Below are 14,107 nucleotides of genomic sequence, written 5' to 3'. Positions count from 1 at the left end.
CATGCATGCACGCACACACACACACTCACACACAAAATACTAATTGTGCTTATGAAGGTCTATCAATCCCTATATTGGTAATTCATCATTACCATTGATGTTTTGCGGTCTCCTGCTGCTCAGTAAATGTCACATGAGGAGATCCAAAGCATTTTCTTTTGAGCTCAAAGCATAGTTAAGCAGCATTAGCACAGATTCTCTGTTTGGGCCTCAATCCATGTGGGTAAATAGATATTATGACTAACGGTCATTCAGTGGATCTACTGGTTATTAGTGATGATGGGGGGGGGGATCGATACAGTTACATATCACAATATTATTTTGTAGGTAGCATTAGCTAGCGCTAGTTGGCTGTACCTGCGCCCAAAACGCCAGTATTGTTCATCCTATAGCTTGTTCTCCATCTTATTTTTAAATAGTGTGCCCTTTAATAATGTATTTGACTGATTGAGGACTAGAGTGGTCCTCAGTAACAAGTCCAGACATGTTGCCAGCAGGTGCATTTAAAGGTCAGGACAATCTAGCTCTCAGACATTCCACTGATTTGTATGACAAGAGAATGTACAAATACACCTATCATTTGTCCACAACAGAACATCTTGTGACATTTGCAGAAGTCTTGTCTCTCACCTTGGAGCTGTCGTCATGTGAACGCTGGTAGCGTTTCCAGCGGCAGCCATAGATCCCAGTGAGGAAGGACAAACACAGCTGCTTCTCATAGACCTGCTGCAAGGGTTGGTGCTTCACCATGCTCCTTCAGCCTCGGCTCGCCACCGGTCCGCTAGCATTCCACACTGAACAAGGAAGCCTGCAGGAGAAGAAGACCGAAACATCTTGAAGATAATTAAAAACTGGAGAGATCATTTGGAGAGAATAAAGTAACTTGAAGGAAGATAAAGGAGTGTTTGTGTGGAATACCGTTTATTATATTTTCCAGCTACTCAACATGATGACTGTCTTTCCAGTAACTGAACTCCATGGTGATTGTTGTGATGAACAACAGGAACCCTATAAATCCTAAAAACATGCATGAATATTCTGTGCCTTAGTCATGTAACTGGGGTAGCCGGATTGTGGATCAGTGGATTGGTTTCTTTATCTTTACTCATGGTAACTCTTCCATCCGAAGCCTCCAACCATCCTATGATTAATGAGTTCTTGGCAACCAAGCACACATCAGCATATTTCAAAATGGCCTGTTAAAAGAATAGCCTGCTCGAGAAAGAGGCCCAGTATATTCAGCTCCCATTTGCCTCATGCTTTTTAAAATGCTGGTTGTCTTGGTTGCGTTTAAAAATGTCCTCTTGGCAAAGATAGCTTTTTCATACCCTTTTGGAGAACAAGGAAACCTTTCCTCAAATTGCTGACACCTCTGTTCTGGAGTCACTGTCTATCATTTATTTTATTACTCTGTCGTTCAACATTTTCATCTTGACAGTCATTTAAACAGCAGTATTACGTAAACAATACCTTTGAAAGTGTCTCAATGCAACTACTGTAGTATGAACCTTCCTCATGGCTTCATAATACTTATACACAACCAATGGGTCAATTGTCTACAGTTGCAAAACAAGAGTCGATTTTGTGAAACATTGACCTTCAGTTCTCTTTCTAACTGCTTTCGATGGTGCAGCTGCAGAACCTTTTGAGGATCTGAGGACCCATGCCAAATCTTTTCAGTCTCCTGAAGGGGAATAGGCTTTGTCGTGCTCTCTTCACTACTGTCTTGGTGAATTAGAACCATGATAGTTTGTTAGTGATGTGGACACCAAGGAACTTGAAGCTCAACCTGCTCCACTAAAGCCCTGTTGATGAGAATGGGGGCATGCTCGGTCCCCCTTTTACTGTAGTCCACAATCATCTCCTTTGTCTTGATCACGTTGAGGGAGAAGTTGTCATCCTGGCACTACATGGCCAGGTCTCTGACCTCCTCCCTATAGGCTGTTTCATCGTTGTTGGTGATCAGGCCTACCACTGTTGTGTCATCGGCAAACTTAATGATGGTGTTGGACTCGTGCCTGGCCGTGCAGTCATGAGTGAACAGGGAGTACAGGAGGGGACTGAGCACGCACCCCCGAGGGGCCCCCGTGTTGAGGATTGGCGTGGCGAATGTGTTGTTACCTACCCTTACCACCTGGGGGCAAATAGAATACAGTATATACATTTGAAATGAGTAAAGCAATGAGAAACTGGAGAGGTGCCCTGAAATAGTAGGTAAAACATATTCACATTAATTATGAACAAAAAGCTGGATAAAGCAGCCTGGTCCCATAATAAAAGAGTGAACAATCTCAAGTTGCAGCCTTCTCAATTATTGTGAAAAATTCTTATTACAATAAATTCTTAATGTTGTGTGACTAGGAAAGGAAATCATACTATATATCTGTAGGACTGAAACACCTCATCCATCCTCTGGCAACTCACTTGATACTGAGGACCAATACCATGTTTTAATGGACAAAATGACAAATTAATGTCCTTTCAATTCAACACATATCAAGCCAAACCCAACCTCAGCACCCAGAACCAAATCAGCTGAGGCTGTCATGAGAGACTAGGCCTAACGACATGTGATGCACTTTCCAACATTCAATGAAAGTATTAATTACATGTAAAACAGAACATGATTCAACTTTTTGTCTATTATCTCATCTACAGTGTACTCTGAAAGTATTCAGACCTCTTGACTTTTTCCAAATGTTTTCCTCATCAATCCATACATACCCCATAATGACAAAGCGAAAATAGGTTTTTAGATTTTTCTGTACAAATGTATAATAAAAAACAAAAGTTATATATTATTTGCATAAGTAATCAGACCTTTTGCTATGAGACTCGAAATTGAGCTCAGGTGCATCCTGTTTCCATTGATCATCCTTGAGATGTTACTACAACTTGATTGGAGTCCACTTGTGGTAAATTCAATTAATTGGACATGATAGGGAAAGGCACATGCCTGTCCATATAAGGTCCCACAGTTGACAGCACAAGTCAGAGCAAAAGGAATTGAGGTCAAAGGAATTGTCTGTAGAGCTCCGAGACAGGATTGTGTCGAGGCACAGATGTGGGGAAGGTTACCAAAACATTTCTGCAGCATTGAAGGTCCCCAAGAACAGAGCGGCCTCCATCACTCTTAAATGGAAGATGTTTGGAACCACCAAGACTCTTCCTAGAGCTGGCCGCCCGGCCAAACTGAGCAATCGGCCTTGGTCAGGGAGGTGACCAAGAACCCGATGGTCACTCTGACAGAGCTCCAGAGTTCCTCTGTAGAGATGGGAGAACCTTCCAGGAGGACAACCATTTCCGCAGCACTCCACCAATCAAGCCTTTATGGTAGAGTGACCAGACGAAAGCCACTCTTCAGTAAAAGGCACATGACAGCACGCTTGGAGTTTGCCAAGAGGCACCTAAAGACTCTCAGACCATGAGAAACAAGAGTTGGTTTCATCAGAACAGACACTCTTTGGCCTAACTACCAAGCTTCATATCTGGAGTAAACTTGGCACCATCCCTATGGTTGTGGCAGCATCATGCTGTGGGGATGTTTTCAGTGGCAGGGACTGGGAGACTAGTCAGGATCGAGGGAAATATGTACTTTGCTCCGTTCACAGAGATCCTTGATGAAAACCTGCTCCATTGTGCTCAGGACCTCAGACTGGGGCGAAGGTTCACCTTCCAACAGGACAACAACCCTAAGCACACAACCAAGACAACGCAAGAGAGGCTTCGGGACAAATCTCTGAATGTCCTTGATTGCCCTAGCCAGAGACCGAACTTGAACCTGATCGAACATCTCTGGAGAGACCTTAAAATGGCTGTGCAGCAACACTCCCCATCCAATCTGACAGAGCTTGAGAGGATCTGTAGAGAAGAATGGGAGAAACTCCCCAAATACAGGTGCGCCAAACTTGTAGTGTCATACTCAAGAAGACTCAAGGCTGTAATCGCTGCCAAAGGTGCTTCAACAAAGTACTGAGGAAAGGGTCTGAATACTTATGTAAATGTGATATTTTATTGACAGCTGACCCTTACCTACGGACTCTTACCTTAACCCTAATATTAACCTAACCTTAATGCAAACAAATTTGGAAATGATATGTCAGTTTGCATGTCAGCCACATCCCCTTAGTTTTTCCCTACCTCAAGCTGAAAATCAATTTTACACGAGAACATACGGTATCAATCATTGCCAAAGCTACACTTCCACTATCTCCTCCACTCTGTTGATTTATCAAATCAATGCTACCATGCCAACCTAAACGAGATAAGCACGGAAATATTTATTGGTCTTTTTAATCACACCAGCGGTTCGGGTGAGCGTCAGTGTTCTCTCAGTGAATGGCTGTCAGATGAAGACATAGAACAGTGACAGGAGCCCATTTCCTGGTTAATCTTCCCAGACAAAGAGAGCAGTGAATTTCCCCCTGTACTTTATCACCTAACAGACTGACCGATTCTCAGAACGGAGAGATAGAGAGAATGAGATTGAAAACGTGAGTGGCTGGCAGCTCCAGCTGTATTATCTGGTTTCCTCAGCTCAGCTGTGTTTGTGTAAAGCTATTGTGCCAGGTCCACTGTTTCCATGACGCTGGAATGAGCTCCCTATCAGCCTTTCACAGATCTAGCCTGGTCCTGGAATAGGGTTTATTCAAGAAATAAGATTGATGCTTTATTGAGTAATGACCATATAAACCAGTGGAGGCTCTACAGATGAGAATGTGGAGGAGCATTCTTCTCAGTGAATTTCATAAAAGTAAAAATAGTGAAACATTAAAAAAGCAATCCTTTTTATATAAAACTATACTAAATATATTCACGTCACCAAATAATTGATTAAAACACACTGTTTTGTAACAGTCTACAGTAGCCTTAACAGCACTTTGTAGGGTAGCGCCATGGTTTAGCCGGAGGACAGCTCGTTTCCGTCCTCCTCTTGGTACATTGGCTTCAATACAAAACCTAGGAAGCTCATGGATATCACCCCTTCCATAAACATACAGTAATTATGACAACGTCCGGAGGACATCGTCCAACCCATCAGAGCTCTTACAGCATGAATTGACATGATGTCCACCCAATCAAAGGATCAGAGAATGAATCTAGTACTGAAAGCATAAGCTACAGCTAGCTAGCACTGCAGTGCATAAAATGTTGTGAGTAGTTGACTAAGAGAGAGAAAGACAATAGTTGAACAGTTTTGAACAAATTAATTAATTGAAAAATGAAGGAGAAGCAAGAGAGCGAGAGATACATGTATTTTTCTTTTCACTTTCACTTAGCTAGTGCATGCAGCTAGCTAGTTAAGCCTACTCGAAATACGGCAGAGAGGGATGCTATGTTAGCTAGCTGGCTATGGCTATCCAACACTGGAACCCTTCCAAGTCAAGGTAAGCTTTTGGTTTAATTCATTATTGCCACTGGGGTCCACAAGTGTAACTGCTAAACTGTTTGCTGACTGTACACTGTACTGCATGATTGTAGCGGGTTTACTAACGAGCTAGTTCTAGTGGCTAAGTTGACTATGAAGTTAGCTAATATAGAGACAACAATGTAGGCTGTGTATAGTGGTTAGCGGTTATGATATGAAGGTTTGGCTTCTAAAGTTTTTTTCACCTGGTCACAGACAGCTGATGTGTTTGTTGTACACTGAAGTCTACAAGCGAAGGGACAAGGTAAGAGGAGGAAAGCGTGTAGATGTGAGAAGGAATTACACAATGAGTAAAATTATTATCCTGTTTGTATGTGGCTGCTATGAAAGTGAACTGTGTTTGCGTGTGATCTGGGGTGTATTCATTCCACCGAGTTTGTTGAAAAACATATCTTAAGCGGAAGCAAACAGAACAAAACAGAGATAAACATATACTAACTATACTGAACAAAAATATAAAATGCAACATGCAACAATTTCAAAGATTTTACTAAGTTACAGTTCATAGGAGGAAATTAGTCAACTGAAATAAATGCATTAGGCCCTAATCTATGGATTTCACATGACTGGGAATACAGATATGCATCTGTATTCCCATGACTGTGCCAGATAAGGTATCTGTATCTGTACAGACACCTCACTATGAGCCTCAGGATCTCATTGCGGCATTTTTTGTGCATTCAAATTGCTATTCGATAAAATGCAATTGTGTTCTGGCCGTAGCTTATGCCTGCCCATATCATAACCCCACCGCAACCATGGGGCACTCTGTTCACAATGTTTACATCAGCAAACCGCTTGCCCACACGATGCCATACACATGGTTTGCGGTTTTGAGGCCAGTTGGACGTACTGCCAAATTCTCTAAGACGATGTTGAAGGTGGCTTATGATAGAGAAATGGACAATCAATTCCCTGCCAGTAGCTCTGTTGGACATTTTTGGAGTCAGCATGCCAATTGATGCTCCCTCAAAACTTGTGACATCTTTGGCATTGTGTTGTGTGACAAAAACACACATTTTAGTGTGGCTTTTTATTGCCCCCAGCACAAGGTGCACCTGTGTAATTATCATGCTGTTTAACCAGCTTCGTGATATGCCACACCTGTTAGGTGGATGGATTATCTTGGTAAAGGAGAAATGCTCACTACCAGGTATGTAAACATTTTAGAGAAATAAGCTTTTGTGCACATTTCTGGGATCTTTTATTTCAGCTCATGAAACATGGGACACAACACATATTTTTGTTTAGTGTACATTACCAAAAGTATGTGGACACCTGCTTGTCGTAAAATCTCATTCCGCTCAGCCACAAGAGCATTAGTGAGGTCGGACAATGATGTTGGGTGATTAGGCCAGGCTTGCAGTTGGCTTTCCAATTCATCCCAAATGTTTCGATGGGGTTGAGGTCAGGGCTCTGTGCAGGTCAGTCAAGTTCTTCCACACCGATCTCGACAAACAATTTCTCTATGGATCTCGCTTTGTGCACAGGGGCATTGTAATGCTGAATCAGGAAAGGGCCTTCCTCAAACTGTTGCTACAAACTTGGAAGAACAGAATTGTCTAGAATGTAATTGTATATTGCAGGGTTTAGATTTCCCTTCACTGGAACTAAGTGGTCTAGCCCAAACCATGAAAAACAGCCCCAGACCTTTATTCCTCTTCCACCAAACTGTACAGTTGGCACTATGCATTTGGGAAGGTAATATTCTCCTGACATCCGCCAAACCCAGATTTGTCTGTCAGACTGCCAGATGTGTGTTTCATCACTCGAAATAACGCGTTTCCACTAATCCTAGACCACTTAGTTCCAGTGAAGGGAAATCTTAACCCTGCAATATACAATTACATTCTAGACAATTCTGTTCTTCCAAGTTTGTAGCCTTCCAAGGGTTGGATACCTCCGCATTTGTGCAAGGAGGAGCAGGAGGAGCACTGCCAGAACCCTGCAAAATGACCTCCAGCAGGCCACAAATGTGCATGTGTCTGCTCAAACGGTCAGAAACAGACTCCATGAGGGTGGTATGAGGGCCCGATGTCCACAGGTGGGGGTTGTGCTTACAGCCCAACACCGTGCAGGACGTTTGGCATTTGCCAGAGAATACCAAGATTGGCAAATTCGCCACTGGCACCCTGTGCTCTTCACATATGAAAGCAGGTTCACACTGAGCACGTGACAGATGTGACAGGGTCTGGAGACGCCGTGGAGAACGTTCTGCTGCCTGCAACATCCTCCAGCATGGGTCAGTCATGGTGTGGGGTGGCATTTCTTTGGGGGGCCACACAGCCCTCCATGTGCTCGCCAGAGGTAGCCTGATTGCCATTAGGTACCGAGATGAGATCCTCAGACCCCTTGTGAGACCATATGCTGGTTCGGTTGGCCCTGGGTTCCTCCTAATGCAAGACAATGCTAGACCTCATGTGGCTGGAGTGTGTCAGCAGTTCCTGCAAGAGGAAGGCATTGATGCTATGGACTGGCCCGCCTGTTCCCCAGACCTGAATCCAATTGAGCACATCTGGGACATCATGTCTCGCTCCATCCACCAACGCCACGTTGCACCACAGACTGTCCAGGAGTTGGCGGATGCTTTAGTCCAAGTCTGGGAGGAGATCCCTCAGGAGACCATCCGCCACCTCATCAGGAGCATGCCCAGGCGTTGTAGGGAGGTCATACAGGCACGTGGAGGCCACACACACTACTGAGCCTCATTTTGACTTGTTTTAAGGACATTACATCAAAGTTGGATCAGCCTGGAGTTTGGTTTTCCACTTTAATTTTGAGTGTGACTCCAAATCCAGACCTCCATGGGTTGATACATTTGATTTCTATTGCTAATTTTTGTGTGATTTTGTTGTCAGCACATTCAACTATGTAAAGAAAAAAGTATTTAATAAGAATATTTCATTCATTCAGATCTAGGATGTGTTATTTTAGTGTTCCCTTTATTTTTTTGAGCAGTGTATATATCTTGTGTTTGTGTAATTGGTGTAAAATGGTGTTATAGTGTTATATATTTTTTGACACGCAAAGACCCAAATGGCGTTCCATAGAAATCCTGATTGAGAATGAAAAGACTGAACAAATGAACAACGAAACAGCACAGCAAGTAAGTGAAAGAAATAGGTTTTGATTATGTTTTTCTGGTAATGGGGACATACGTAAATGCCAACAAAATTACTTTTTGGTCAGTGGTGTGTGTGTGTGTGTGCGCGCGTGTAACCATTATTTAACTAGGCAAGTCAGTTAAGAACAAATTCTTATTTACAATGATGGCTTACCCAGGCAAAACCCGGGACGAAGCTGGGCCAATTGTGCGCCACCCTATTGGACTCCCAATCACGTCTGGATGTGATACAGCCTGGATTCGAACAAGAGACTGTAGTGACGCCTCTTGCACTGAGATGCAGTGCCTTAGACCACGCGTCCATGTGTTGTGTTAGCATTTTTATTGTACTAGAATGCAAAAAAAGGCTGCAAAAACGTTTAATATTGGTTATCGGTATTGGTTTAATTTGGCAATGAAAATATCAGATATCGGTATCGACCAAAAATGTCATATCGGTGCATCATTAATTCAGACCCTTTGCTATGAGACTCGAAATTGAGATGTTTCTACAACTTGATTGGAGCCCACCTGTGGTAAATTCAATTAACTGGACATGATTGGGAAAGGCACACGCCTGTCTATATAAGGTCCCACAGTTGACAACACAAGTCAGAGCAAAAACCAAGCCATGAGGTCGAAGGAATTGTCCGTAGAGCTCCAACACTGGATAGTGTCGAGTAACAGATCTGGGGAAGGGTACCAAAAAATGTCTGCAGCATCGCAGATCCCTAAGAACACAGTGGCCTCCATCACTCTTAAATGGAAGAAGTTTGGAACCACCAGGACTCTTCCTGGAGCTGGCTGCCCGGCCAAACTGAGCAATCAGAAGAGAAGGGCCTTTGTCAGGGAGGGGACCAAGAACCGATGGTCACTCTGACAGAGCTCCATAGCTCTTCTGTGGAGATGGGAGAACCTTTCAGATGGACAACCAGCTCTGCAGCACTCCACCAATCAGGCCTTTATGGTAGAGCGGCACAACGGAAGCCATTTGTCAGTAAAAGGCACATGACAACCTGCTTGGAGTTTGCCAAGAGGCACCTAAAGGATACTTTGGTCTGATGAAATCCGGATTGAACTGTTTGGCCTGAATGCCAAGCGTCACGTCTGGAAGAAACCATGCACCTTCCCTATGGTGAAGCATGGTGGTGGCAGCATCATGCTGTAGGATGTTTTTCAGCGGCAGGGACTGGGAGACTAGTCAGGATTGAGGGAAAGATGAACGGAGCACAGTACAGATAAATGCTTGATGAGGTCCTGCTCCAGTGCACTCAGGACCTCAGACAGGACTAAGGTTCACCTTCCAACAGGACACCGACCCTAAGCACACAGTCAAGACAACGCAGGAGTGGTTTTGGGACAAGTCTCTGAGTGTTCCTGAGTGACATCTCCGGAGAGACCTGAAAATAACTGACGTTCCCATCCAACCTGACAGAGCTTGAGAGGATCTGCAGAGAAGAATGGGAAACTCCCCAAATACTGGTGTGCCAAGCTTGTAGGGTCATACCCAAGAAGACATGAGGCTGTAATCACAGCTAAAAGGTGCTTCAACAAAGTACAAAGTAAAGGGTATGAATACTTATGTAAATGTAACATTTCAGTTTTTATTTTTAATACATTGCAAACATTTCTAAAAAACAGTTTTTGCTTTGTCATTATGTGATATTGTGTGTACTGAATGTGTCACTGTATGTCCCCTTGATTACTCCAAATTTACTCTCGCCCTGTACACCTACAGTACGTTGTAAACTTTAAATCATAGAGACCTAGCCTAGAGCAGCTCACCATGCTGGGCGAGCTGAGCCGTGGGCACCCTGCCAGAGTCCACACCCTGGACTGGCCCCCAGGAGAGGGTTATGCAGGGACGCCCAGCCCTCCATCACAAGGGAAATATTTTACCCAGGTCAGGTCACCCATCCCCCTATTGACACACTCTGCCTTTTCAGAACAAGAAATCTGATGACAGGTTAAATGTTTATCCCTGTTAGGCTGTTCCATTCAAATGAATAGTTGAACACAAAAGGAAAGGTCTTTATTTTTCTTTTGATTAGGTTTCAAACAGACAAGTGGAGGACAGATGAAGCCAACAGCTAGCTGCAAAAGGAATGAAGTTTAAAAAACACTCATACCTTTCAATAAATCAAACTGCCTTAAACAGAGACAAAGTCAGACCGATAATTATTTCTCTCAATATTCTCTTAATAAGTTCAAATCAAATGTTATTTGTAATATGCGCCGAATACAAAAGGTGCAGACCTGACAGTGAACTAACAATGCTGTTCAAGAAATAGAGTTAAGAAAATATTTACTAAACATCTAAATCACATCAAAAAGTAACAAGAAAAATGACATAACAATAATGAAGCTATATTTATTTTATTTGACTTTAATTTAACTAGGCAAGTCAGTTAAGAACAAATTCTTTTTTACAACGACAGCCTACCAAAAGGCCTCCTGCAGGGACGGGGGCCAGGGATTTAAAAAATAAATACAATATAAATATCGGACAAAACACACATCACAACAAGGAAGACAACACTACATAAAGAAAGACCTAAGACAACAAAATAGCAAGGCAGCAACACATGACAACACAGCATGGTAGCAATACAAAACATGGTACACACATTATTGGGCACAGACAACAGCACAAAGGGCAAGAAGGTAGAGACAACAATACATCACACAAAGCAACCACAACTGTCAGTAAGAGTGTCCATGATTGAGTCTTTGAATGAAGAGATTGAGATAAAACTGTCCAGTTCGAGTGTTTGTTGGAGCTCGTTCCAGTCACTAGCTGTAGCGAACTGAAAAGAGGAGCAACCCAGGGATGTGTGTGCTTTGGGGAGCTTTAACATAATGTGACTGGCAGAACGGGTGTTGGATGAGGGCTGCAGTAAATATCTCAGATAGGGGGAGTGAGGCCTAAGAGGATTTTAAACATAAGCATCAACCAGTGTGTCTTGCGACGGGTATACAGAGATGCACAGTTTACAGAGGAGTATAGTGCAGTGATGTGTCCTATAAGGAGCATTGGTGACAAATCTGATGGCCGAATGGTAAAGAACATCTAGCCGCTCGAGAGCACCTTACCTGCCAATCTATACATTATGTCTCCATAATCTAGCATGGGTAGGATGGTCATCTGAATCAGGGTTAGTTTGGCAGCTGGGGTGAAAGAGGAGCGATTACAATAGAGGAAACCAAGTCTAGATTTAACTTTAGCCTGCAGCTTTGATACGTGCTGAGAGAAGGACAGTGCACTGTCTAGCCATACTCCCAAGTACTTGTATGAGGTGTCTACCTCAAGCTCTAAACCCTCAGAGGTAGTAATAACACCTGTGGGAAGAGGGACAATCTTCTTACCAAACCACATGGCCTATGTTTTGGAGGTGTTCAGAACAAGGTTAAGGGTGGAGAAAGCTTGTTGAACACCAAGAAAGCTTTGTTGTAGAGGATTTAACACAACATCCAGGGAGGGGCCAGCTGAGTATAAGACTGTATCATCTCTAAATAAATGGATGAGAGAGCTTTCTACTGCCTGAGCTATGTTGTTGATGTAAATTGAGAAGAGCTTGGGGCCTAGGATCGAGCCTTGGGGTACTCCCTTGGTGGCAGGCAGTGGCTGAGACAGCAGACTTTCTGACTTTAAACACTGCACTCTTTGAGAGAAGTAGTTAGCAAACCAGGCCAAAGACCCCTCAGAGACACCAATACTCATTAGTCGGCCCACAAGAATGGAATGGTCTACCGTATCAAATGCTTTGGCCAATATACAGGGGGTACCGGTAGCAAGTCAGGTTAGTCGAGGTAAATCCTGGATGTCAGGATGCTTGGCCCCAGTGATGTACTGGGCTGTACGCACTATCCTCTGTAGCGCCTAATGGTCAGATGCCAAGCAGTTGCCATATACCAAGTGGTGATGCAAGTGGTGATGTCAGGATGCTCTCGATGGTACAGCTTTCAAAATGTTGAGGATCTGGGGACCCATGACAAATATTTTCAGTCTCCTGAGGGGGAAAAGGTGTTGTCGTGCGCTCTTCACAACTCTCTTGATGTTTTAGGACCATGATAGTTTGTTGGTGATCTGGACACTAAGGAACTTGAAACTCTTAACCCGCTCCACTTCAACCCCATCGATGTTCAGCCCTCCTTTTGCTATAGTCCACGATCAGCTCCTACATCTTGCTCACATTGAGGGAGAGGTTGTTGTCCTGGCACCACACTGCCATGTCTCTGACCTCCTACCTATAGTCTGTCTCATCGTTGTCTGTGATCAGGTCTACCACTGTTTTGTCGTCAGCAAACTTAATGATGGTGTTGAGCGGCGTGCTTGGCCACACAGTCGTGGGTGAACAGGGAGTACAGGAGGGGACTAAGCACACACCCCTCCTGTACTAAGCGCGCACCCCTCCTTTGTCTCGGATTTCCGGCATGATGGTGTTGATGTGAGCCATGACCATTCTTTCAAAGCACTTCATGGCTACCGACGTGAGTGCTACGGGCGGTAATAATTTAGGCAGGTTACCTTTGTTTTATTTAGCACAGGGACTATGGTGATCTGTTTGAAACATGTAGGTATTACAGACTCGGTCAGGGAGAGGTTGAATGTCAGTGAAGACACTTGCCAGTTGGTCCACACATGCTTTGAGTACACGTCCTGGTAATCCGTCTGGCCCTGCAGCTTTGCGAATGTTGACCTGTTTAAAAGGTCTTGCTCACATTGGCTACGGATAGCGAGATCACACAGTCGACTGGAACAGCTTGTGTTCTCATGCATGCTTCAGTGTTGCTTGCCTCGAAGCAAGCATAAAAAGCATTTAGCTCATCTGGTAGGCTCGCGTCACTGGGAAGCTCGCGGCTGGGTTTCCCTTTGTAGTTCGTAATATTTTTCAAGCTCTGCCACATCCGACAAGTGTCAGAGCTGGTGTAGTAGGATTCAGTCTTAGTAATATATTGACATTTTGCCTGTTTGATGGTTTTTCTGAGGGCATAGCGGGATTTCTTATAAGCGTCTGGATTAGTGTCTTGCTCATTGAAAACGGCAGCTTTATCCATTAGCTCAGTATGGATGTTGCCTGTAATGCATGGCTTCTGGTTGGGAAATGTACATACGGTCACTGTGGGGACAATGTCGTCGATGCACTTATTGATGAAGCCGGTGACTGAGGTGGTATACTCCTTAATGCCGTTGGGTGAATCCCGGAACGTATTCCAGTCTGTGCTAGCAAAACAGTCCTGTAGCGTAACATCCACGTCATCTGACCATTTCCATATTGAGAGAGTCACTGGTAAATCCTGCTTTTGCTTGTAAGTAGGAATCAGGAGGATAGAATTATGTCAGATTTTCCAAATGGAGAACGATGGAGAGCTTTGTATGCGTCTCTGTGTGTGGAGTAAAGGTGGTCTAGAATTTTTTTCCCCTCTGGTTGAACATGTGACATGCTGGTAGAAATTAGGTAAAAAGGCCACCATTAAAGTCCCCAGCCACTAGGAGTGCCGCTTCTGGATGAGAATTTTCTTGTTTGCGCATGGCCTTATACAGCTTGTTGAGTGCAGTCTTAGTGCCAGCATCG

General features: G+C 43.8%; 1 protein-coding gene across 3 annotated transcripts in view; it reads right to left on the bottom strand.

Moving 5' to 3' along the window:
• The window catches only part of LOC139423078 (glycerophosphodiester phosphodiesterase domain-containing protein 5-like), a 51,534-nt gene that overhangs the window by 33,208 nt on the left and 4,219 nt on the right, over positions 1-14,107 (bottom strand). For 2 of the 3 annotated variants that reach the window (XM_071174707.1, XM_071174705.1), the window contains exon 2: positions 631-808. In XM_071174707.1, coding sequence (XP_071030808.1) covers positions 631-750 — 120 coding nt within the window. In that variant the 5' untranslated portion in view covers positions 751-808. Of the gene's footprint in view, positions 1-630; positions 809-918; positions 1,024-14,107 lie in introns of those variants that run through there. The other variant, XM_071174708.1, reaches the window with a different exon arrangement.

Source organism: Oncorhynchus clarkii, chromosome 12 (genome assembly GCF_045791955.1).
Source record: "Oncorhynchus clarkii lewisi isolate Uvic-CL-2024 chromosome 12, UVic_Ocla_1.0, whole genome shotgun sequence".
NCBI lineage: Eukaryota > Metazoa > Chordata > Actinopteri > Salmoniformes > Salmonidae > Oncorhynchus > Oncorhynchus clarkii.
This window is presented reverse-complemented; position numbering and strand designations above follow the sequence as displayed.